At 42.1% G+C, this 25,317-nt stretch overlaps 1 protein-coding gene across 4 annotated transcripts in view; it reads right to left on the bottom strand.

Moving 5' to 3' along the window:
- Window positions 1–18,683: 18,683 nt before the first annotated feature.
- Window positions 18,684–25,317, bottom strand: part of Pik3r1 (phosphoinositide-3-kinase regulatory subunit 1) — an 80,683-nt gene continuing 74,049 nt past the window's right edge. For all 4 annotated transcript variants that reach the window (XM_042691082.1, XM_042691083.1, XM_042691085.1 and 1 more), the window contains 5 exons: window positions 24,389–24,531; window positions 24,042–24,218; window positions 23,869–23,937; window positions 23,064–23,234; window positions 18,684–21,806 (listed from right to left, as the gene is read on the bottom strand). In XM_042691082.1, the coding sequence (XP_042547016.1) occupies window positions 21,617–21,806; window positions 23,064–23,234; window positions 23,869–23,937; window positions 24,042–24,218; window positions 24,389–24,531 (750 nt within the window). In that variant the 3' untranslated portion in view covers window positions 18,684–21,616. The remainder of the gene's footprint in view (window positions 21,807–23,063; window positions 23,235–23,868; window positions 23,938–24,041; window positions 24,219–24,388; window positions 24,532–25,317) is intronic.

The raw sequence follows: 25,317 nt of genomic DNA, 5'->3' as shown, positions 1-25,317 counted from the left end.
AAGCCAATGGAAGTTTGAAGCACGAGACATGGCCACAAAGGCACATGGAGGATTTCTAAATGACTTAACAGCATAAGACAAAGCCAACTGGGCGCTGGTAGCTCACATCTGTAATCCTATCTACTCAGGAGGCTGAGAGATGAGGATCTCAGTTCAAAGTCAGCCCAGGCAATAAAGTTCATGAGACTCCAATTAATGACCAGAAAGCCAAAAGTAGCACTGTGGCTCAAAGTGATAGAGTACTAGCCTTGAGCAAAAGTGCCAGGACAGCTCCCAGGCCCTAAGTTCAAGCCTCAGGACCAATAAAGAAACACATTGACAAAGACAAAGATCTATAGAATTGCTGAATTAAGCCAGTTCTCCTCTAGGATATTAGAAGGGTATCAAAATTGGTGACATTATGTATTAGAAAATGTGAGGACTAAGGAGGCTGAAATGGTAAGAAAAAGGATGATTAACAGCTATATAAAAATTACCAGAGTCCCATTGGGTTCTGCCCCATACAGAATAACACTGAAGAAATACGTTACCTTCCCGTCTTCTTTTTCTGGAAATTATTGGAGGATGTACTGAGCAAAATGGACAAACTAGAAAAGAGCAAGTTATGGATTTTAGTAAACAGGAGATCACACAGGAAGGATGTGAAGGGAAATCCCAGGATGATGGCAAAGGGAAGTCCCCAAACAGCTGTGTAACAAGTGTAAAGAGGACCCGGCCCAATGTGGGAGGTAGAATAGCTTTTGCTGTGAAAGGATTGCTTCCATAAAAAGATAGTGATTGAAACTTCACAATTACTGATGAATTTGAATATGTAAAATGTTGTATTGAAAGCCATTATACATAGCTATAGGCTTTTTTGGATGTTTCAAAATCCAACTAAATAAAAAATTAGGTAATAATTAACCCCAAGGAAAAAACAAAAGGTTCTATAAAAGGGATGTATAAACAGTATTCATCACTGATCTGGGAAGTGAACTGTACTGAAGAAAAATAAAAACACTGACTATACCAACCAAGGAGTATAGGAATGTTCTTTAGAACTATAATGTGCTTTAGAACAAAGACAGAACTCAACGTGTCAAAGAAAGCTATCTCTTGAGAATCAGGATAGTACAAGTTATACATGCTACCTTGTTATTTTTTTTCCAGATTCTAAACTCCAAGGTTTTATCACAAACTTTCTTGAAGCAGAATGCCACAATGTTAAGTGTGTCAGTGTCAGAGTTAAAATTCTAATGTGACTATTGACTAGCTCTGTGACCTTAGGGGAAATTTCTGAGGCTGTGTGTAACCTCAGCACAATGCAGACAAGTTGAGAATTCACTTTGTGAATGTGCTAAGAGTAAGAAACTCCTAGTTTGGGGTCTGACACACAGGAAACACTCAATAAATCTTATCTATTGTTATTTTAGTTTTAAAATATGTTTGTATATTAAGAAGAACAACATTTTTAAAGTAGAACAAAATAAATTCTTGCCAACAGAGCATTTCTGCCCATGCCAGCCCTATAACTGCATCCTGATTCCTTGTAGCCAGGAAAGGAGACTGAACGAGTTGTGGTTCCTGTAGAAAGAAAGAAAAGAGAAAAAAGAAAGAAGGAAGGAAAAAACAAAGAGGGAAAGGATGAAGGGAGGGAAGAAAGGAGGAAAGGAAGACAAAAAGAAAAATAAAAAAGAAAGGAAGAAAGGAAAAGAGAAAGAAAGAAAAAAGGAAGAAAGGAAGGAAAGAGGGAAGAAAGGAAGGGAAAGAGCTCAGTGTGTATGTGTGTGTGTGTGTGTGTATGTGTGTGTGTGTGTGTGTGTATTTATTTGAGATAGAGGGAGAGAATGAATATTCCTGATAAACATCACTATTTGAAAAGTTAAGCAAGGGCTCAAGGCTCTGAATTCAAGACATAGTACCAGAACACACACACACACACACACACACACACACACACACACACACACCATGAAAATTTTAAAAGCTGTGTTTTTTGTTACTAGCTCTCCTCTCCTAAATCTCTGATGTGACTAGTTCTCCTCTAGCCTTGTTCAGTGACCCTGCAGGTGGATTTTTTTCCTGGTTGGTCAGGCTGTGGCCTGTGCCTGCGCCTCTACCTGTCTTTGGGGGGGGGGGGAAGGTTAACTTACAGGCTCCTGAGGATGGTGAAGCCTTCACAATCCCTGTACATCTACTCCAACAGATGAAGAAAATGGCCAGTTCGGATTGGAGACAGGTTGGACTCAGGCTGCTCTCTTGACTGCTGCTAAATCAAAACAGCTAATTGGTACCTTTTGCAGCTCACTCTAGGTACAATTGGCTGAAAATCAACTGCAATAGCGGATACAGCGGGAGTTTGATTTTGTTTCTCCTGGAGAGGGCTGCCTGCAGGGCTCCTGTTAGGAACAAATAGCATTTACCAACTCACCATGCTCTGAAGAGGTCCAGACTAGAACCCCATTAAAAGCCACTGCCTTCCTGGGGCCCAGTGAAGGCATCTGGAATCTACCTTTCCTTACTACCCCTGTGGGAAGAGCTCACTGAGGTTTCTGAAATGCCACCACCTTCACAAAACTGCACCCAGCCCTGGACAATGGCATGTAGATGTTCTTTACTTCCTCCTGTCTAGACTTGTAACCTCCTGATCTTCCTCCCTCACTTCCCATCTTAGCTGTTTACTTGTCCTGACTCCCCATTCTCTGGGTACTTACCTGTGACCCAACTAGGCAAATCCTTTCTTGGTTACTCACCATCCCATGTTTATTTTAGGCTCAGTAATCTATCTTGTCCAAGTCTTAAATTGGGAACACCCGAGGTCAAAGATTGCATTTTTTTGCAATGCTCTTATTGCAATGAGACTGATAACAGCCATGGTATGGCCAGAATGCTTTGTGTTTCTCCAAATCTCATGTTGTAATTGGATCCTCCTGGTGGTGGTGGCATCCAAAGGTGAGGCCTTTAAAAGATGATCAGGTCATGAGGGTCTACACCTATGAATGGGATCAGCCTTATAAAGGAAGGCTTGGGGAAGGAACCTACTCTCCGATTCCATCTGGTGAGGACCCAGAGACACCATATGGGGAATGAATGCTTACCAAACCTTGAATCTGCTGGCACCTCGAGCTTGGACTTTCTAGCCTCCGGAAGGGTTAGTAATATGTTTACGCTATTGATCATGAACTCTCAGTCTTTGGACATTTTGTGATAGCAACCACAGGTGGCAGCTCTAGCTGCTTGCTTATGGGAGGACAAAACATTAAATTTTAAAGTTCAAAGAGGTTTGGAAAAGTAAGAGAAAAGCAGGAAGTTGAATAAGGACACAGGGTCAAGTTTGGGGATGGAGCAGCATCTGGCAAAGTGATGGTGTGGAGAGGATCTCATCAACAAAGGTGTGAGCCTTGGCTACCAGGTCCTCATTAGTCCCTTGTGTTATAGTCTTCTAGTTTCCATATTTCAGGATGCTAATGAATTAGGGAAGGGTGAGAAATAGCTGTGGAATGCTTCAGAGTGGCTCCACGAAATGAGGGCCTACACCAAACCTTTGGTGCTTTGAGTCTTTGGTGTGAGCAAAGTACAAAGAGGTGATTGACCCCAAGCTCATTAGAAGTGGGGTGGCATTTGTTGGTAAGAGGGTAGAAATTGGGCCAAGGCCGTCCCTTTCAGCCAGAGAGCCCAATGGTAAGAGCAGGGTTTAGGCCTCCCCATTGAGTGTTACAGGAAGCATAGTTCTGGCTAGCACTCTATTACTGTCTTATTTCTGTTGCAGCCCATTAAAACCCATGCATATGTCCTCTGGCAATGTGGATGTCAGGACAAAATAGGTCTCACAAGCTAAAGCCTACTGAGTTAATGCATTCACTTCTACAGGAAGCCATGAGCTGTGGAAGGGAGGGCCTTCTCTCTTTCCTTACATTCTCCAGCTTCAGGTTTGGGGGGGGAGGGGCATGCATTCTAGCCTTGGGACTCACCTTCCATTTTGTCATTGTATGTCCTCTCTTCACTGTCACACCCAGCTACCCATAAGGACTCCGCGATTGCAATGCCCTTTCCTAAATAATTCAGGATAAAATCCTTAATTCAGATCCTTAGTTACCACATCTGCAAGTCAGAAATAGAACATCTGGGGGGTTTTTTAAATAATCTTTTATTGTCAAGGTGATGGATGGAGGGGTTTCAGTTGCATAAGTTAAGGTAATGAGTACATTCCTTGTCAATCTTGTTACCCCTTCCCTCAAAGGGAACATGTCCAAAAGTTCTAAAGAGTATGATGTGGACATCTTTGGGAGCCTATTCTGAAATGTTTAAGACTGTTTTGTTGTTTTTAGTGGTTGAATCCATGACCACTTATAAACATCAAGTAAAATAAGCATGTCAAAGATTTAACTCATAGGAAGGACACCAGCGGGAGAGGTGAGGGAGGTGAATGAAGAAAGTGGATTACATTAGATAGATAGATAGATAGATAGATAGATAGATAGATAGATAGATAGATAGATAGATAGATATACACACACACACATACATATATATACACACATATATATGTTTATGAAAATCATGAAACACATTATTTTATATAATTAATATGAGATTATTAAAAAACTAAAGATTTAACTCATGAAGGAGTTGGTAAAAATGGTTCATGAGTCTCAAAGGATTAAAGAAATGCGCCAGCAGTGGAAGGCATAGATGCCTATGTATAGGGCAATAATTGAGTGCATTTCCCCACAACTCATGGATCTATGAACAAAGTAGTTTGCTTTACTGACCTCAGGGGTCCACAATTTGAAACAAAGTTGTGTTTCATTAAAGGACAATTAACCCAGATGTGTAGGCCTTGTTTTTGCTCATTTCACTCTTCTATAATATTTCCTGATACTTCTAAAGCTGAAGCCCTGGATCCCTATAGAAACAGCTTTCCTGTCTCCTAGCTCTTTAACCCCAGGGACAGTCTCTCCCTCCTTCTCAAGTGGCTCCAGTTTTCCTCACACATCACACCAGGCCAGCAACTTCACTGATGCATGTTTACAAGGCTCAGGAAACAACTTAGGTGCATATACTCCGAGATGGGTACAAATCACACAGGGATCAAGCATTGTGAACTGAATGTGCCATGAAGCTGAACTGTAGGCAGCTGTGTTCACCCTGGTTAGAACCACCTGGGAATTAATTTTTAACTGCCAGTGCTGAGCTGCAACCCTCTACCAAGTGCAAAGAACTCCCCAGGTGAGTCTCATAGGAAGGTGCCAAGTAGTCCCTAAGGTGGATCCTTGCTGCTCGAGTGCGCACTCTTTGCCGGAGAGAGAGAGATTGAGCAAGCCTGACAGATAGGTCCACCTGTTATTCCAATTAAACTCCGCAGTTTATTAAGAACTTGAAGGCTTTGTGTACTTGTTCAAGTTTGAAGATCGTTGGCCTTTTCAGGGACAATCACTGGACCTCATACTAGCTAGGCACCAGAATCATCCAGATGATTCTTTGGAACATAGAGCATACCCTAGAGTTGCTGATTTGGTAGGTCACAGGAGAGTCCAGGAATGTGGCTTCCTGAGATTCCCAGGGAACCATGGGACCTGGTTTTCTTCACTTCGGTTTATGGGTGTGTCTTACTTGCAGGTTCTAAGTTACTTGCAAGTTAATGCTAAGAATGCTCACTACCCACATGTGCCTCTGGAGCGTTTCAACAAGCAGTCATCCAGGTTTACTTTCTTTAGGTTTACTTTCTTCACCTGCTTTGTGGAATCAGCATCCTACCTTCAGCCCAGGGCCCCTGGCTGCTACTGGAGTGGACTAGCAGCCTTGTGCTAGAGGGTATGGTTAAGACTAATTTCCAGAGATGAGAGTTGGAAAACTCCAGAGCCCAGGGCAGGGGGAGAGTGGGGAGGAACTAAGGACCTGAGGCATACCCCAGCCCCATGCTTGCTGTAAAAGGAATTCTGGTACAGGTAGGGAAGCCACAGAACTCTTTGGTCATGCATCATGTATTTGTTTCATGCCCTGTTCTTCGAATAGCTGACCTAGGGTTGCTTTCTCTAGCTGGGAGAATAAAGATTTGAAGAAAAATTAAATGCAGCATGTTTTTCTTTTCTTTTCCCGCTCTTGCTGGATGCTTGCTTTTTTGTACCTCCTCTGAAAATAGCCTTTATTTTTCTCCTATTGGTCTCATCAAGCCACCTCCAATATCATATAGCTAGAACAACTTTAGATAATGCTTCATTGCTGTGTGATGAAAGCCTGTATGACTCTTCCTTCATGAGGAAGACCTGATTATTGTGCAGATGTGTTTCTGTGATTGCCTTTGATCCATAGCTAAATGGGAGTTTGCAGTGTGTCAGACACTGTACTAAGCTCTTCATAGCTCTTTCCTCTCATTTTAGCCTTCTGATATATTACGGAGTATGTAACATTGTGATCACTATTAGATAGGTGAAAAATCACAGAGAGGAGAAGATTGCCCTGTAAAATTTACTGCCTTCCAGCTACCCAGGAACCTGAGATCTGAAGATTATGGTTCAAAGCCAGCCAGGGTAAGAAAGCCAAGGAGACCCTTATGTCTGATTAGCCAGCAAAAAAGCGTGAAGTAGAGCTTTGGTTCAAATGACAAACTCTAGCCTTGAGGGAAAAAAAAGAAGCTCAAGGACAGTTCCCGAGCCCTGAGTTCAAGCTCCAGCACAAGCAAAAATAAGTGCTATACTCCAGAATCCTGTAGCTGATTTCCTTTAAGGAGGTCCCAAGTGAAGTTACTCCTATGATAGTCAAGTTCCAAAGCAAGATTTAGGCAGAGGGATGGCAAAAGAGAAAACATCCTGAGTGCTTTGTTAGTAAATTGGTGGCTACAGATGTGACCATGGACTGTGTAGCGAAGGGGCACAGGCACAGAACGGTCCAGGCTCTGTCATCGGCCCTGTGAGAGTCTCTCCATCCCTTTGCCCTTAGCTTCCTCATCTGTACAGTGCAATGGTTATGCTCTTTTGCTTCTAAGAACTTTGCCAACTGTCATAGGTCTGTAATTTTCCAAAGACCACATGTTTTAAAACAGTCAAAATCCAGTTTGACTTGAGATACCTGCTCTGCTCCTGTGTTTATGAACATGGAACCTGGTCTGCCTGTTGGACAAATGGACCAATGGGATATTTGACCTAAAATAGCCCAGTGGACTTTACTGGAACTTGCCTACCACAATGACAGATCTCAGCTATGAAATGGTGGCTGGGATGGTCTGCTATTAGCCCTATGTCCAACTGAATTGCCATCTTAATGTCCTGCCAATGAGGTTGTATAAAGCTCTCCTAGGCTCTGTCCCTCTTAGATGTTATCCATGCAGAGTTTACATGTCCCACAGTGAAAGCCCTTAACTATGGATTTATAAAATCAAATAGGGTTAACTGGAGGTCATATGAGAAAGAAGCTGTGGTAGGAAGCCAAGAAAAGAGTAGTCATGAGAGTTTCTTACAGACTCAGAATTTCAAATAGCTGCAAGTTCTTGAATCACATAAAAGTGACATAATAACGACATAACAGGAGCTAAGACCAGGGATCTATCTATCATATTCCCTTACTACTTCAAAATCTTTTGTTTCTTATTTGAGATAAGCAAAATAATAATCTGAGGATGAGTGAGAGTTAAAGAGGGAGGAGGGGAAATCTTTAATTTGGAGAAAGTATGCATATTTCTCTCACCCAAATCAGGGAGCATGGCAGCTGAGTTTAAGGTGCTCCTGGCAATAATGTCTTTGATCCCAGGGAGGGGCTAGAGTTTTCTAAGCTTCTATCAGCTTGAACACAATTCAGTGGTAGTTAAGCCAGTGTTCCATTACTCTTGGCAGAGAATGAAATGAGGATGAGGTGGTCACTTACTTTATGCCCCATTGCTGTCGCAGAGGGTATAAAGTCTCCCAAATGAGAAATCAAATGAGCCAAGTCTTTGGCCTGTCCTCTGTTTATTAACAATGCATTCTTAGCAATGTGGTGCTGTCTCTGAGCTTCTGTGCTCTTAATTCATCTATGGATTGTTTTACCTGTTCATTGTATTTCACATACAGGGGTTGTAAATATTGAGATAGTGAGCATACAGCAGGCTTTAACATAGTGACTTAGCCCACATGCCTGCACTCCTAGCTACTCAGGAGACTAGAATCTGAGGATGAAGGTTCAACGCCATCAGGCAGGAAAGTCCATGAAGCTTTATTTGCATTTAACCACCAAAAAGCCAGAAGTAGAGCGATGGCTTCGGTGGTAGAGTACCAGCCTTGAGTGAAAAAAACTAAAGAACAGAACCTAGGCTCTGAGTTCAAGCCTAAATACCAGCACTAAGTAACTAACTAACTAACTAAATAAATAAATAAAAATAAGGTATGGCTTAAAATAACCACAAAGATTATAATCACATAGTTTTTTCAAGAAGGTCCTGAATTAAAGGGAAGGTTCGGCTGAGTGGTTTAAGTTTAAGAGGGTGCTCATGAGGCTTAACGGGCTGGAGAATAGTCTTCTAGGATGGCACACCCCATGGTGAGCAAGCTGGTGCTGGCTTTTTGGCAGGAAGCCTCCCAAACAACAGATTCCAAAGGTATTAATATGGATAAAATGCATGGCAAAGAATTTAAAAGGTTGATTAGTAAACAGCTTAAGGAGATCTCAGAGACTGGAGATAAACAGTGAAATGAAATGAGGGGGCCATGCATGGTAGGGTTTCACTTTTCTTGCCTGGAATGTTATAGACAAAAATCCTCCTTCTTTAGGCCTTCGACACAGCGTGAATGACAGGTGTGAGCCACCATGCCAAGCTTGGAGATGCTGTCTTGATAGCTTCTTTTTTCTTAAGGCCTGGCTGGCCTTGAACGGTGATCCTCCATATCTCTACCTTCTGAGTAGCTAGGGTAAGTTACATGCATGAGTTACCATACCTGATATCTCTAATTTCATTTAACTGTTTACCTACCAGTCTCTCAGACTTCATTAGACTGTTTAATCTGTGATTTGGAGATATTCTGTTCTTTTGGCAAGGTAACATTAAGTGAGTTTTTTTCATATTTCTTGTATTCTCATACTGAGACCTGTGCATCCAGTGGGTCGAGTTTTTCCACCACATGTATGAGGTATCCTTAGCGTTGTGGAGTGTTCTTTGTAAGTAACTTCTTTTCCTGAAGACCTGTCTTGGAATTACTATTTTCATCATTTCTAGCCAGGCGTGGCTACAATGAATGACTCTGGGCACAGAATTAAGGGGTCCACCATCTCAGCAGGCAATTCAAGGGGAGGGAGACACTAGCAGTTCATCTAGGTCATGGCCTAGACAGTAGAAGGTATGCGGGTGCTCACTACTGTACCCGTACAGTGGGAAGTAAGGGTGCCATAGCCCACGATGGGGAGTTCCTCTGTCCATGTTTGTTTGGCTCTGAGACAGGGCTTCTGCCACTGGCAGAGTTGAAGGGCCTCACAGGAGCCCTCTAAGCAATCAGTGGTGTGGGCACAGAGGCTCCCTTGGAAGAAGCAGGTCAAGAAGAACCACAGCATCCCGCCTCTCATCTTCACATCTCCACAGCCATGTGTGTGATCAGATGCGATGGAGATGTGGCAGGAAATGGTGCTTGTCTCCTGTGGCAGTGGTCATGGCTGCCGAGGAGGGAAGCCTTGGTGAGCACTTGGCAATGTTGCACATGTTTCCTCAAAACTGTGTTTCCTGAGGTGATGGGTGACAAACAGAGCCAGGGAGTTGCTGGGGGATTCCTCATGCCAGGACAGCCAGGGGGCTATGCTATTCCCTCCTTGCTCTGTTAGGAACAAGCATCTGAGCAGGGCACAGGAGCAGAGAAGGTCGCAACTCTGTGCGCATCTGCCTTCAGCTCTGGCATCATGCACAGGTATAGACCATGCCTTTGGGCCCTGATCTGCCTCTCAGGGGTAGGGCCCTCCATTCCCTTTGGAGTTGTAACATTCATCCTGTATAGTTCAGAGTGCCTACTGGGCCTAGTCACAGGCATTCCACTGGGCTCAGCTGGAGTTCAAAGGCAGCTATGGCCCAAGCCATTATACTGGAATACTGGTGGAGTTCAAATGACAAAACTTTAAAGGTGCTTCTTCCTCTTAGAACTGTCCAAACTTAATAGCTCATTTCTCAAGATGAGCCCTGTCTATATCCTGTTTATATTTGCTGGGAGATAATTTGAGATACCATCTCTAAAGCCATACTGTTGTGCAGTTTTCAGGTTCTTTTCTTAGTGTACCATGAATCTATGCATGTTGGGAAACTTTTCAGTAGCCGAGAGTGCCGTGATCGCATGGCTTTGACTTTTTTTCTCCATCGCCCCTGCAAAGGGAAGATTCTTCTCTCCATGGCTTGGGAGCTGGAATGGTGGTTGATAGGGTATTTTATTTCTCTTACCACACAATTGCCTCTGTTCTCTTAATCTTCTAAGATTCCAGGCTCTCTTTACTTCCAGTGTTCTCTCATGGCTCAACTTTTTGGACTCTGGTTCTTCTTTGTGGGAGGACATGAATGGTGGAGGATCTGTTCAGCCACCTTGCATCTCCTCTCTCTCTACTCTGAGAAGGCACCTGGCCTACTAGTTTCAGTTTCTGTGGCATCCAATTTGTAGCAGTCTACTTAACATTTTGCCAGTCATGTGTTTCATCTGATGATAACAAACCTGGGCCCAGATAACTTCCTAGTCATGAGTGCAAGGTTCTCTCACATTTTCAAAGTTTATACAGAGATTCATTCTGTTTTCCAGAATCAATTGTGTGTAGGTGTGTGTTTGCTTTGTTTTTGTTAATGAATTTCTGGTCCAACCCTGTCAAAATGTCCACCTCATCCTTCTAACTTTATTGCTGAAACTTTTCACGTTTGGTAATTGGTGGCAAACTTTCTATAGCAGGAAATCTAGCTGGCTTGGGTTCTGACTGAGATTGAGTATGCCTCTGTTTGAACTTCTAATTGCAGAAATAAGAGCGAGGAAATGAGAGTGAGGTGTTAAGTATAGGGTTTTCATAAGTTCATATTTGTAGTTCTTAAAATTATTAGCATTTTGGCTGGGAAGGTGGCTCAGTGGTAGAGTGCTTCCCTTGCATGCATGAGGCCCTGGGTTTGATTCCTCAGCACCACATAAGCAAAAAAGAAAAAAGCCAGAAGTGGCGCTGTGGCTCAAGTGGTAGAGCGCTAGCCTTGAGCTGAAGAGCTGAGGGACAGCGCCCAGGCCCAGAGTTCAGGCCCCACGACCGGACCCCAAAAAAAAATATTAGCATTTTAAAATCTAACGTTTAATTTTAGAGTAGGCCTTTTTTGCAGTGGGATAGGAAACTTCCTACTTCCTTCCTTCCTTCACTCCCTTCTTTCCTTTCTCCCCCTCTCTCCTTTTTTCTTTCTCTTTCTCACTTTCTTACACTTTCTCATTTTGTCTCTCTCTCTCTCCTTTTTTTTGTGGAACTGGTCTCAAGCATGCTAGACTGTACCACTGAAGCCACACTGCTACCCACTTGTAAGCATGTAGCACCACACTCAGCTAAGTCAATACTTCTGGAAAATAGTCATCGCTGTAAATGATGCAAATTTAAAATCACATAAGTGCAAATACCATTAAAAACTTAATCATATAATTTTATAATCAAATACTCGAAACTCATTATTTCCTAGTAGTTTTACTACATTACATTTTCTGGGTTTGAGTTTAGGTTTCATCCATTCACCTTTATGGTGGCAGTAGTGTATATTAGTGTGTGCCTCTGAATATCTCTTTCCAACTCTGCATTTCATGGTTTACAGAATAGCTATTGGTGGAAAATGCTTTGGCCCACTCTTAACCTCAACTCTTAATTTCTTTAAGCTGGTAAAAGAGAAACAGACGAGATATGCTATGGGTTCTGGTAAGGATTATAAACACTTAGTTCCCAGAGACTTTTCCTGCTCTTAGTCATAGGCTAGCCAAAAGTTTCTGTGTCCTACCTTATGTTTACACATTATTACAGGCATTGACTCAAGTACCTATGTACTGAGAAGTTCTTCCCTTAGGAAAACCTGGACTTTCAACGTTTTGTGGATGATACTTAAATGTTTCATTGAAAGCTCTTTGGCAGATGGTATTAAAGGAAAATGGTAGAAAGAATTAGGGATATAGTTTGGTGATGGAACACTTACCTAACACAGTTAAGATCTTCGATTTTCTTTCTAGCAATGCCGAAAACAATGGTAGGAAGAAGAACTAAAGTGGAACAAGTATATTCCATGATAGAGTGAGGAACAAAATGTAGCAGTCCATGAAGTTGGGCACCAGACCAAGCTGATGTCTGGATGACAGAGTGTGGAGACCAGTCCCCGTGGCTTTGAGACTTGGCACTGCCTAGCCTGTCAAAAGGACTTCTTGAAACATCGCATTAACTTTTATTGGCCACGCGCCAAAACTAACATCAAACGGCATGAGATTCACCACCGAGTCGCTGGCATGTGACAGTCTAGTATGTAAGCAGTGGCCCTTGACTTTGCTAGCCTTCTGCAGAACTTGCAAAACAGCTTTTGCAGGTGGGTTGGAATGAGTGCCACCGAACAGGTGCTCACAAATGGGCAAGGTGTGCCTCAAGCAGGATTTCGAGCTCAGCCACCAAACCTCCTATTTGTATTTGGTTTTTGCCACACAATGAATAAGAGGACCATTGTAAGGAGAATATATCCGAATGTTTTTGAAATCAAAACTGTTATGTAGGATGCATCATTATTTACAAAGACCCCTTTGGCAGATTTCTCTAGGATAACAAGGGAAGGGATACCCTAACACATTGGACCACTCAGGACTATGAAGTCATTGCCTGGCCCTCTTTTTGCATGCTTGATAGAAGTTTCATTTTCAGCATTCTGGGTTATGAGTGATTTAATCTAAGAAGAGTAAAATAATTAAATATTTTGTAGACGTAAGCAAAGGTATGAGTAATTATATATAAATATTTTATATAAGATACATATATGTAATTTAAAAGTTAAGTAAAACACACTCTAGTTGGTCTTCTGTATATCCAGCCCTATGCTAAGAAATGCAGTAAGTCAAAAGTAGCAAATATAGCCCTTGGGAATCTAGTTTTATTCGATAGACATGTTTCATCAGCCATTGTATTTTTGCATCCATTTGTTAGATACCATGATGTTCAAGGGGCTGTATAGTATGTCATTTAATTGTCACCTCCCAGAGACTCTTCATAAGTTAGGTTTCCTACTAAATTGATAATTTGGCGATTGTAACTTGCAGACAGGGTTGAGAATTTTTCATTTAGAATGAAAAGAGAGAGACAACCTTATATAGATCACTTCCAGTGTGCTAAGTAAGGCAAAGAGGCAAGTGGGGCCCTGGTATCTGTCCCTGGATGGACAGAAGGACAATAGCTTTCCTAGAGCTTGCCTCCTATGTCTGAATTACCTGCAGTATGGGGTCATGCAATATGTGGACACTGACTTCTGAGAGAGATCTCCTAATGGTGGTAGTGTCTTTAACAGTACGCGAAAACCAGACACTTCTCCTGAAAGTGATGGCATTCATTAGGAGGTTGGGCCTCAACATTATAAGCATCTGGAGCAACTGACAAGAGTGTATGTACCTGTTTTTCAACCTTGGCTGACATTTGGTATGTCTTTGAAGGCAATTCTTTACCTTCATCATCAGATCTCCAGAGGGAAGTAGCAGAGTGCCTAGCACCTAGTCTGTACTCAATGAAGTTTTGTTTGAATGAATCAATAAGCCATCATCAAAGTCTTAAGCTTCCAGGTCCAAAGAAACAATTCACAGCTGCTAGTAACCACTGAAAGCCTGTGGCACAGGGCTTGTCCTTATGCCATAGTAAATACAAAATCAAGTGACCAGCACATTTTTCCCACTATGATAAAGTTATCCATATTTCTTAGTTTGTGAGAGCTTGGAGTATAAATCATTGAGCTTTGAAATGAAAGTCCCATAAATAAATTGGTTCCAGTGGGCTAGTCATACAACGGATGGTATATTTCCCAGTCAAGACCATAATTCTAATAAGCCATCCCAGTGATGAATGGAGCTATCGTGGAACTTTGTCCTTTGTGTGCTGAGTGGTGGCACTGGAGCTGCGTGTCCTGTTCAGATGCCACGGGGCAAACCTTTACATGTGGCCAGCCAGGTACAGCTTTAGGGTATTTTATTTAACAGAAAGCTAAGCCTGAGGTCATGCTTCAGCCTGCTGTGATTGAGTGCTACAGAGAGAAGGGAATTTCCTTCTGGAAAGCAAAGTACAGATAAGCACATTGGTGGCTAACTCATTCATCCTTTTTCACTTTTACTTACTTTTTATTCTTCCAAAAGCATCTCAGCAGTTTTCTGTGGAGCTGATTTATGGCAACAATACCAGGCCAGAGGATGCAAAGTGGTATTTTTTTGAGAAGATAATCTGGAACTGGGATAGCAAACAATCAATTTAGATCTAGTCACACTTAAAGATACCACAACAGGGATCTCATTTCTACATAGGTTTTTTTTTTTTTCTTTTAAAGAAACAATTCCAGGAAAAAGATTTTAAATGGATATACTGTATCAGATCTTAACAGACTATTCATATTCACTACTGCCCACACCTCTCAGGATTTGGTAGGCCACATTCTATGTGCCTCCTACTGGTAGACAGATGGCCCAAGGTCATTTCCAAGTATATTATCCTTAAACTGTTGAAAACCCAGGGACCAATTTTTATTCTCCTGAAGTGTATCTTTTAAGGTGCCAGCAAGACAACTGGATTCAGTTGTACTAACATCTTCCTTCAGACAACTTAACTGACAATACAAAAGGTGCGTGCTCAATCTACCACGGAGTGGTCTGCAGTCATCCATTGTGCTATGGGTTACAACCATGACCAGACTGTTAACTAGGGTATCGGGAGAAGATTTCATTTCATTCATTTCACTACAGCATAGCGCACGTCGTAAAAGGAGGCTCAAGACAGTTCAGATCCCACTGATTTCACAGATAAGAGCTGGAGCCCTATATAGGGCTGTGCAATGGCTAATTTGTCCCAGCTGATTAGGGCAAAAAACAAAGACCAAGTGGGATCTGTTAAACTACAAGTAGCCAATTTATTTGTCCTCTGTACAGTCTGACTATGGGCATACATTGCATTATAAAGTTATATTATTACTCCATGGTGAGGCTTTTTAATTAAAATGCTGGAAGTATTATTTTAACAGGCATCCTAAAGCAAGGACTTTTCAAGCAGTTGTGTTTTTTGTTGTCATGTTTACATAGTTGGATATACCTTGCTCAAATTTACCCCATATGCCTTTTTCTTAACCTTCCTCCCTCCCTTTTAAAAGAATTTTCAGTGAGTTTCATTATGCATATATAGATTGATAATGTAACATATAAATAGATAACATTGCTCCACATTGAGCTATAGAATTGGAGCCTGCGAATTTATACTCAGTGATGTTGGTGCTGATGTGGGCTTGGTCTGGGGTCTGTACATTGGGAACCCTGGTCTAAAGCAAGCCCATGCTATTCTGGGCCAAGAGGCACATTTTTATCTCCCCAGCAGGAAGGGTTGCTGGTGAACTTTTATTTTGAACTGCAAAATGTGTTTTCCATTGAAACCTGTTCGTTCTAGCATGGCAGGGAGGAGGACCCTAGCTGGAGTCTGATGGTCTATGGTGCTCAGCAACGTGTTCTAACATGCTGTATGTAGGCCTCCATTTTTCTCATCTACAGGGTAGGGGTAATATTTTCTAATTCATAGATGTGTGGAAGGATTAAATCAGATAAGACATAGGAAGAACTTAATGGATAATAATCAGAGAACAGCCCAGTGCCACACAACAGCATTTCAGCCACCTATGAACCACACCTACAATGGTGATCCATTATGTAAGATTATAATGGATCTGAACTGCCTATTACTGCCTAGTGACCCTGAGCCCAATGTGTTATCCACAGGACTCTGGTGGTGCTGGTGTAAACAATCCACAGTGCTATCACTTACACAAAAGCATAGCACATACAATTACACACAGCACAGTATGCTCAATACTGATAACAAATGACTGCTGCTGGCTTATGCAGTTGCTATTCTCTCCCTGGTTATTTTAGAGTGTGCTCCTGCTCATGAAAAGTTTTCAGTGAAACAGTACTGGGTTCCAGCAGCCGCCGCCACCTCCTACATCTCATATTTAGTCTTGATTGCATCATTTTCTCTTGTGCTTAATTTAATCCTACATTCATCATGGCTTGTGTCTCAGCCTAGGTGTGTACGGGCTCTGCCATCTAGATGGGTGTAAGGACAAAAATCACCTAAGAATGCATTTCTCAGAATGGGACCTAGTCATTAAGCAACACATGGCTGTACTTTTAGCTCTTATAGAATTAAATAAGAGAATCACTCAGCTGAGAGAAAATGTCAGAAATCAAAAGGGGAGTGGTATAGGAACACAGAGGTTTAGCAACAGCTTGAGTTGTGATCCTGTGGATAGAGGGGGGGTAGTGCTGTCATCATAGTGAGCCTTGGCTGATAGCTACAACACAGGGGGTAGCTCAGACCTGAAAGACAGGTTGTATTTGATGAGAGCTGAAGCCATGGAAGACTCACTCTCTAGAAGCCAGAGGGTAAAGGAGCCAGAGAACTTTTCTGTGATGTCACACAAGAGCAGGCGAAAGGCAGGAAATGAATCTGAGTTACTGCCATGGTCAATAAATGCTAATCATTGTTGCCAGGAAGATAATTACTTATATGCTCTCTCAGCTTTGTTTTTCCCACTCTGCATTCTTGGTATCTCAGACCCCAACTGTATCTTCCTGCAGTAATGTACACCTAACAAGGTAACAATCTTAAATTCCATAAGCAGTGAAAACAATGGGGAAAGTCACTTCGCAGTGAATTGTCTTGACTAGGTGATACAATGTAGAATCTGCGCCTGACATGTTGCTTAGTCCTATTTATAACCCCATACCCTTACCATTGCTTATTGTCTTGGCAGTGGGTGTTGAACATAGGCAGTGTACAGGAGAGATACCCCAGAGACTGTTAAAGGATGACTGTCAAGAACTGGTGATGAGGGGCTGGGAAGTTGGCTCAGTGGTAGAGCGCTTGCCTTGCATGCCTGAGGCCCTGGGTTCGATTCCTCAGCACCACATAAGCAAAAAGAATAAAAGCCGGAAGTGGCGCTGTGGCTCAAGTGGTAGAGCACTAGCCTTGAGCTGAAGAGCTGAGGGCAGTGCTCAGGCCCAGAGTTCAGGCCCCAAGACTGGACCCAAAAAAAAAAAAAAAAAGAACTGGTGGGAAAGAATGGATGGACAGCATTCTTTTATAGCAAGACTATGTCTTGAAATGACATTAACTAGATGTGTTTCTTATTGTTCTTAAGTACGTAGTGAAATTATGTCGACAGCACTGTGTACATTTGTGAGACTGTTGTGTTCTTGCTTTTACAAAACCCAGATAATGTGATCATGGACTTAGAAGCGGTGGGTGGGATCCCATAAAAGCAAAAATAACACTGGGGGGGGGGAGGGAAGGGGGATGCACTGGGGTTTGAACTCACCCTGGCTAGGCAGGTTTCCTATCACTTAAGCTATGCCTCCAGCCCTAAAAACAAATTTTAAGTCAAAAGGGACTGGTTTAAGAAGTGCATCTTGACATCTTCGATAATTGAATCTTTAAACCAGAATTTTAAGTTTCAAAACAACCTTTATTCTGTTTTTAAGACCTAATACAATGCATTAAAGCAACTTAAAACAAGACATAGCTCCACTGAATCTGTAACTTGAACAAAATGTCAAGGAGGTACACTCCCACCCACCCCCACCCCGGTTGCCTTGTAAAGGCAAGATTACAACTGACCATGACATACTCCCTCTCGTCAAAAGACCAACTTTATTTTTATCAATGTCATATAAACAGATTTGTAAAAACATTGAACAGATTGTAGTTTTAAAAAATACACACACAGAAATGAGTTGTTGGGGTATTTTGTTTTGCGCGTTTCTCTCCCCCCACCCCCCCAATAGCAGCATCTGGGGCATCTAATGCTATCTCATGGTGACCAATTCAATGTTCTTTTCAATGAACCCAATTCCATTCCTTCCCCACCCATGATACTAGTATCTTACTTAGATTTTTTAAAAAAAGAATTTGGCATGTGGGAACTTTGTCCCATGTGGGGCTTTGTGCTTTAAACTGCCCCTTTTTCCTTCAGAGACCCCAAATTCAAAGAGATAGCAAGATCTGCTTTTCAACCAACTCGAATACCATGCATAGCAAAAGCACACTTGTTAAAACCAGCCGTATTTTTCTCCCAATGAGGAACATCAGTAGGACTTCCCAAACATGTTACTAGTTCATAACCAGCTACACAACAGAGCAATTGGTTCCACAATGACAGCTCACATAAGCACACTGACTCAACACACTGTGAACAAGGACTGCCAACATAAGCGAACCATCCAGACCTGCTCCCCCCCCACAGGAGTCACTTTCAAAAACTCCGTTCACTTGGGAACAATTTTCACCTTTATAAGACAAAACAATCTCAAACAAACGACCATACACAAATACAAGAATTGTACTAGACATTTGCTTATTATGTAACTTGAGCTCAACAACTGTAGATCTGTTTGGGTTGTATAACAGGAAACCCAGTCCATGCACATATACATATACATATATATATACACATCTATCCAGGGCCGTGAAGTTGTTAAGTGTTTCAAACGTTATTGTTGCCTTTCCATGTGGTTATGATCAAAGTCCCAATGCTACCACTTGTCCAGCCCTATCACAACCTCTCTGCAGCTTAGCTCTGGCTCGGTCTTTAGGATGCTATATCAGGTGAGAAAAAGTGATGTATGGATCATCACCTATGAGAAGTGACTACTGAATCCACCTGTATTCATGAGCCACTCAGGGTTGTTAGGAGATGACCAATTAATCAAACCCACCCAGCCCTGATGCTCAAACACCTAGGGCAAATTTGGTGTGCATGCTTACACTGTCATCACAAAGGCATTGGGCAGAATAGGTGCAGTGCAACTTGCTATCATGTAGAAAGAATGACTCCTGTTTTCTGTTCAATGGAAAAAACCTAATGCACTTGTGCTTGTGAGATGCAAAATCAAGGCAACTGCCCAAATTGCAAGCCACCTTGCATAGAGTGTGAAGCGAAACCAGGAATGACACTGCAGCTTTTAATGAAGCATTCAATGTCAGATCTAGCTGAGAAACTAAATGCAAGTTATTGATATCTTAAAAGCATACATGATGTGCTACCAAAACAAAAACAAACCACAAACTTAAGTTTACAAACTACTATTAACTGCTAACTTTGATGTGATGTGGAAGAGGTTGTCACAAGTTTCAAAGCAAAGACAACAGACGAAACCCAGGGAATCAGCATTTGTCTGGTGATGAGAAGGAGATGGTCAGATCAGGAAAGTCAAGTTTGAGGGCTGCCAGTCTGGGTAATGACTGACGGTTTGCTCAAGGATGAGTAGTTTTATGAACAGAAGAAAACATAATACATTCTACAGATGAGTAACTCAACTATTTAGACTGATTCTTCCCAAAAGATTTTTTTTTAAAGAACATTACAAGACAAAACCAAACTAAACCCACCCTCATCTTAGTATTTGAAGGAAGGGAAAAGAAATAAAAGTTGTGGGTGACTCTTCCTAAATATTGAGAAAGGGGGCCTGAAATGGCAAAATGCCGCTTTACCAGGCAGGGCAGTGGCCATGCATAGCATTAGTCTGCATGCAGACAACTCCTGCCGAACATGTCAATCAGGAAGGGAGGATGCTCTCAGCCACCCTGAATTGCAAAGATGATTCCCCCACCTCTCCCTTCCCCACAGTGAAGTCCCCTCACACGGTTGCTGGATGAATGAGGATGGTACTTTGGATTTCTGTGATGCTCCACATAGCCCATGGTACCGACCATGAGCTGTGTCCATGCGCTTTATGTTCTACACTGAATGAAAAGCTAGGAAAATAGCACACATCCCACTAAAAGTATTTTTCCCAAACCATGTTTTGTTTTTCTAAAATGAATGTTGGTTGTGGTGACTAATCTAATGCGAAGAGGAGAAAACGCATTTTCTAAATGCAGAGTTTATACTTTGAAACCAGTGTGCTAAGGGGAGCACTATTCCAGAAAGCCCCCCCCAAAACTCTTCAGCACTTCCTTCCTCAGAAGTAAAACACTTCACCAGCTGCACGTGGGTTAGAGTTTACAGTAGGTTTGTAATTGTCATTCACTGATAACAACTAGCAAATCGAAGTGCGAAAAGACTGACGTAAAAGCAAGTCCACTCTGCAGTTTTTCGCCACTTCTCTGTAATTGCGAGAAAGTGCACATAACCTCGTCACCCCTCCCGCCACCACCCCCCTCCCTAGATTCAAGAAGTTCAGAAATTACTATCAAATAAACATTGCCAGGTACCGTATTTTAAGAGTCTTAAAACAACATCGTTGGACTCAGCAATACTTTGTCATATTCATATATCTTTTTCTCTTTTTTATTGAATAAAGCAGCTTTGAAGCTTATCAGGCACTGCCCAACAAAACATTTAGTCCAAAAAAAAATCTGTTATGAACTTTTTAACCTTGGGCTAACAGCCAAGTACTCTGTACAAAAAAAAAAAAAAAACCTGTAAAATATTTCATAGTTTTAATTCTGAAGCCATTTTTTTGTAACTGGCATTCTGTACATTTCTTCTTTTTAAAAAAAGATAATAACAAAAACAAAATGAATATTAACAAAAATCAGGGACAATATGTTCAAGCGACAAAACTGGGGTAAGAAAAGCTTATTCTGAAGGTACATTTTCAACTGATAACAATAAAAATTAAGATTTGCATAGCGCTGTGCATCTAGCCTTCAGCAAAACAAAACAGAAGCTATTTGGTATTGATACAAATCCATCTATTTGATAGTTAGTCATCCAATATTATATACATATTTTATATATTGAATGTCATTGTAAGTCCCGTTTTCCAAGCTCCATTTTTCTGTTGGTGGGCTGTTTGTGTTTTTGTTTTGACACATTTCAACAAAACACTTCCTGGCACTTTGCTACAACAGATTTTCCTCTGAAACATACAGGAACTGAAGTTTCTCCTGACTTCTCCGGGTGAGCAGAACTGCTTTCTGCTACATATTGTCCGTTGTCAGCAAATGAAATAATCCACAGTGCGATGTGTCTGGGTGCGACACCCAGGCTAGACCAGGCTGGACCGAGCGTTCTCAGGCATGGGCTCTTTCCGGCGTATCTACCTTCCGGTCTCCAACGTCCCAACTTTCAGCTGGTAAAGCTTCAGAAAGCATTAACAAGCACCATGGTTAAAGGCCTCTTTGTCCCTGCACGCAGAGATTTTTGCTTTTTCTCTTTATGTTGTTGTGGCTTTAAATTAAAAAAAAAAAAGGGGGGTGGGGGAAGGATAAGCAGTTCAGGTTAGAAACATCTGATCATCTGACAGCCCTAGGCTGCGTGCCTTCCCCTACTTCTTTTTGTCCTAGAAAGCTGTAGTCCCATCTGCAGGAAGACGGCTTCATTTCCACAGCTCAATTCACAGGTCAGGCTGGAGAGGAGCCCTTTGCTTTCCGGAGGCCTCAGGTGGTTGAAGGTCAGGAACAGGATTAAGAGGGTGGTAGCGCTTCATCGCCTCTGCTGGGCATAGACCGGGTATGCTAGTGTGACGTTGAGGGAGTCGTTGTGCTGCACAAGGGAGGTGTGTTGGTAATGTAGCACCAGTTCTTTCAGGGAGCTGTACAGGTTGTAGGGTTCAGCAAAGCCATAGCCAGTCGCCGTCTTGTTGATCACGCAATGCTTGACTTCGCCATCCACCCTGGAGAGGAGAGAAAACACAACTTTTTTGAGCTGATCCCAGATAAACCCATAAACTCCAGGGTATTTTTAACAAGGCTACTGTCAACAAAGAGAACAACAGTACAGGGTTCTGTCTGGAGCTGGTGAAACAGTCCTGGCTTGCTGTGGACGTGGGTGACTTGAGTAGGAGCCAAGGTCTTGCCCCACCTTAGTTAAGCCATCACATTTTCATCTTGAAAGTTGTCTAAGATAGTATACGCACACATTCAAGAACGGAGATGAGATGGTGTATGCAAGGTACTTGAAAGGAGTCTGGTGTGCAGCAAGCATGTGACCCAGGGCAGCTTACAACCATGATGGGTACTGCTCTGCTACCAGTTATAAGAACTTTTTTTTTCTTTTTGCCAGTCCTGGGGCTTGAACTCAGGCCCTGGGCACTGTCCCTGAGGTGCTTCTGCTCAAGGCTAGTGTGCTACCACTTGAGCCACCACATTACTTCTGGCTTTTTCTGTTTTTGTGGTACTAAGGAATCGAACCCAGGGCTTCATGCATACTAGGCAAGCACTCTACCGCTAAGCCACATTCCCAGCCCAGAACTCTTACTTGTTAATGGCATTCTTTCAGGCTATGCTTTAAACGTCTATACATTCCCCATCCCTCTATTTATTCTCCTGTTCCTGTACCTATTCAAAGTTGTTCTGTTTCTGTCCTGGAGGAATGGAACCTTTCGCCAGTACAGAACTACTATTCTTTTTTAAGCTAGAGTCTTATTAAATAACCCAGGTTCGCCTCAGACTCATGATCCCCCTGCATGCTGGGGGATCCCATGTGGTAGTGTGTACCACCATGCCTAGCCTTCAAAACTTTATTTCGAAGTACTAACCACATTACTAATAAGCAAAAAACAAAAACAAAACCCTCCTCCTGGATCTACTGGGTGATGCTTTTATATAAATTACTTCAGATTCTAAATATAAGCCTTAGAGGCAGAAAGCACAGCAGGGGGGCTAGAAGGGGAGTGGAGGGGGTGGATGACCGACAAGGCTAGTTCCAGTGTAAGGGTAAGAAGACTGAAAAACATCTCATGATTAATCTGTTCCTGAGCCTGATGTCAATCTTCCATCTTCCTGGTAAATGATACATTTCTATTAGACAATCCAGTCTATCACTTCATCTGTATTATTATACTGTAAGATTCTTCAAAGCTAGAGCTTCTTAAAATCCTTATCCCCAGTGAATGCGTGAAGCATGAAGAAGAGTCTGTGAAGGTACATACACCACAGAGCAGGCATAGCAGCCCTGCTTGCTGCTCTCCCGGACAAGGAAAGTGCCATCTCGCTTCCCTCGCAAGAGGTTTTCCGCTTTGTTTCGGTTGCTGCTTCCCACATTCCACGTCTTCTCATCGTGGTGGGGCAAATCCTCATCGTCTTCCACCAGGGAGTATTGGCTAGACAGGTGGGAAAGAGTTTCTCAGTGAGAAGCAAGCCTAGGAACTCCAGCCCACACCAGCGTCTCCCCTGGGAAAGGCCCCCTTGTCATTCCCATCTACTGCTTGTCCCTCTCATGCCAGTGCCCACGTGGCTGACTCAGCACCTCGGCTCTCACTTGACATTTCCTCTCTTCAGATTAACCTCCAACTCAACATCCTAGGACAAGGATCCAGCAATAAGTTATATACTATCCCTACAAAGTCAGCAACAACCCTTAGGTACCTGGGCAGAGGGGAAAGTTACTAAATAATTTTGTTTATCCAGTTTAGACCAGGAAATACATTGGCTCAGACGAGGGCCAGTTCTCTAATAATCTGAACCAAACACAAAAATTACTCTTCAGAACGTTTTACACATTTTTCTTTCCCTTTGATTGTTCCAAAGGTATCTGGGGATTTTGATTTTTCAGATGTTCAGGAACATCATGGGCAAAAATAAACCCACGCTCCCCTTGGCTTTTACATCCTTTTTCTGATCACTAAGTTTATACACTTCTATAAGTTAATCAATAGAATCCCTCATGTGTTAGAAAAACCCAGTCAAGTCTTGTCTTTTCCTAAAACTAAACTCCCAGGTTTGGTCACTACTCACTCTTCAGTGTTTTCATTGCCTAGCCACTCGTTCAATTTCTTTTGCCGAACTCCTTTTTGAGTCAACCACCTAGAAAAACAAACACAGATTTGGAAACAAAATTAGCACGAATCACTCATCTTTAATTGTCTCATCAGTTGCCATTCACCTCCAGGTCCCACTTCGACACTCACATCAAGTACTGGTCTCTCGTCTTTCTCAGCTGAATGAGATCGGGCTTAATGCTGTTCATGCGTTTGTCGATCTCTCGGTACTCAGCTGCCTGCTTCTTCAAGTCTTCCTCCAGTCTCCTCCTGCTGTCAATGATTTCACTTATTCGAGACTTTAGCTTATCGTAATTATGCATAATCCTACGAGCAAGAGAAATGTATACAAACAAAGCTTTATTTATCTATTATTTTCCTCTTATGACTGTTAAGTTATACAAAGAACATAGTGTGAGATCAATGGTCTAACCAGATTTTTAAATTTCTGGTTATTTCGAGCCCAAGGGCTCTGGAAATGCTCCTGGCTCCCTCACCTCTGAATTTCTTTCTCATTCCCTTCACGTTTAAATTTTTCTATGTATTCTTTGCTGTACCGCTCCTGGGTCTGACACTGTTCTTCAAATATTTTTATGGTTTCATTAAATGCTTCAATAGCTGTTCTTTTCATTTGGATTTCCTGCAACAGAAGTTGAAAAAGAAATGTCATACCCTTCACAGAACTATTTCTTACTGAAAGATACTGTCAGAACATTTGACTTGTATCATCACCTAGCTTGTAAGCATAGTCATCCAAGTACCATGAAGGAACCCCTCAGCTAGCAAGATCTGCAAATATTTAATTCCCACATGGCCATTAAAAATAGTATCCTCCAGGAAAAAGAAACAGAAGAGGCTTTTTCTTTGTTGCTCTTTTTGTCTTGTTTGTTCATTTATCTGTCTTTGGGAGGGCAAGGGGGGATACAGAAATGGTAGAACAAAGGGTGACACTACGATGAAAATGAACAATACAACTTGTGGGCAGGATGGAAGGGAATAACGGTGGGGGGGGGGGGGTGGTGGTGACACTGTTGAAAAAGAAATGTACTCTACCTGATGTATGTTAACTATAACCCTTCTGTATGTCATTTTTATAATAAAAAATGTTAAAAAGTGTCACAGAAACGCATACATTTCTTTTGGAGAATTTGTTCAATCTATGCAATACTAATATAGTTTCTGTCTTTCAAAAAGCCATTTATGTGGGCAGCATGCACACTGCCCACTGCTGGCTGCCCAATGACTGGCCTGAAGAGGCACGAGTCTCTAGAAAACACCACAGAAAACTGTAGTCTCCTCTTCTCACAGCACGGTGTTTTGGCCATGAAGCCTCCATTCCAGAGACAAAGCTGGGACATTTGCAGTTGCAAACAGAATTCTCCAATTGTGAACTGTAAGGTTTAGATACTAGGCCTAAGCAATCAAT

This window comes from Dipodomys spectabilis, unplaced genomic scaffold (genome assembly GCF_019054845.1).
Source record: "Dipodomys spectabilis isolate Male_0828 unplaced genomic scaffold, ASM1905484v1 ptg000140l, whole genome shotgun sequence".
Taxonomy (NCBI): domain Eukaryota; kingdom Metazoa; phylum Chordata; class Mammalia; order Rodentia; family Heteromyidae; genus Dipodomys; species Dipodomys spectabilis.
The sequence above is the reverse complement of the archived record's forward strand: the minus strand, read 5'-3'. Positions and strand labels throughout refer to the sequence as shown.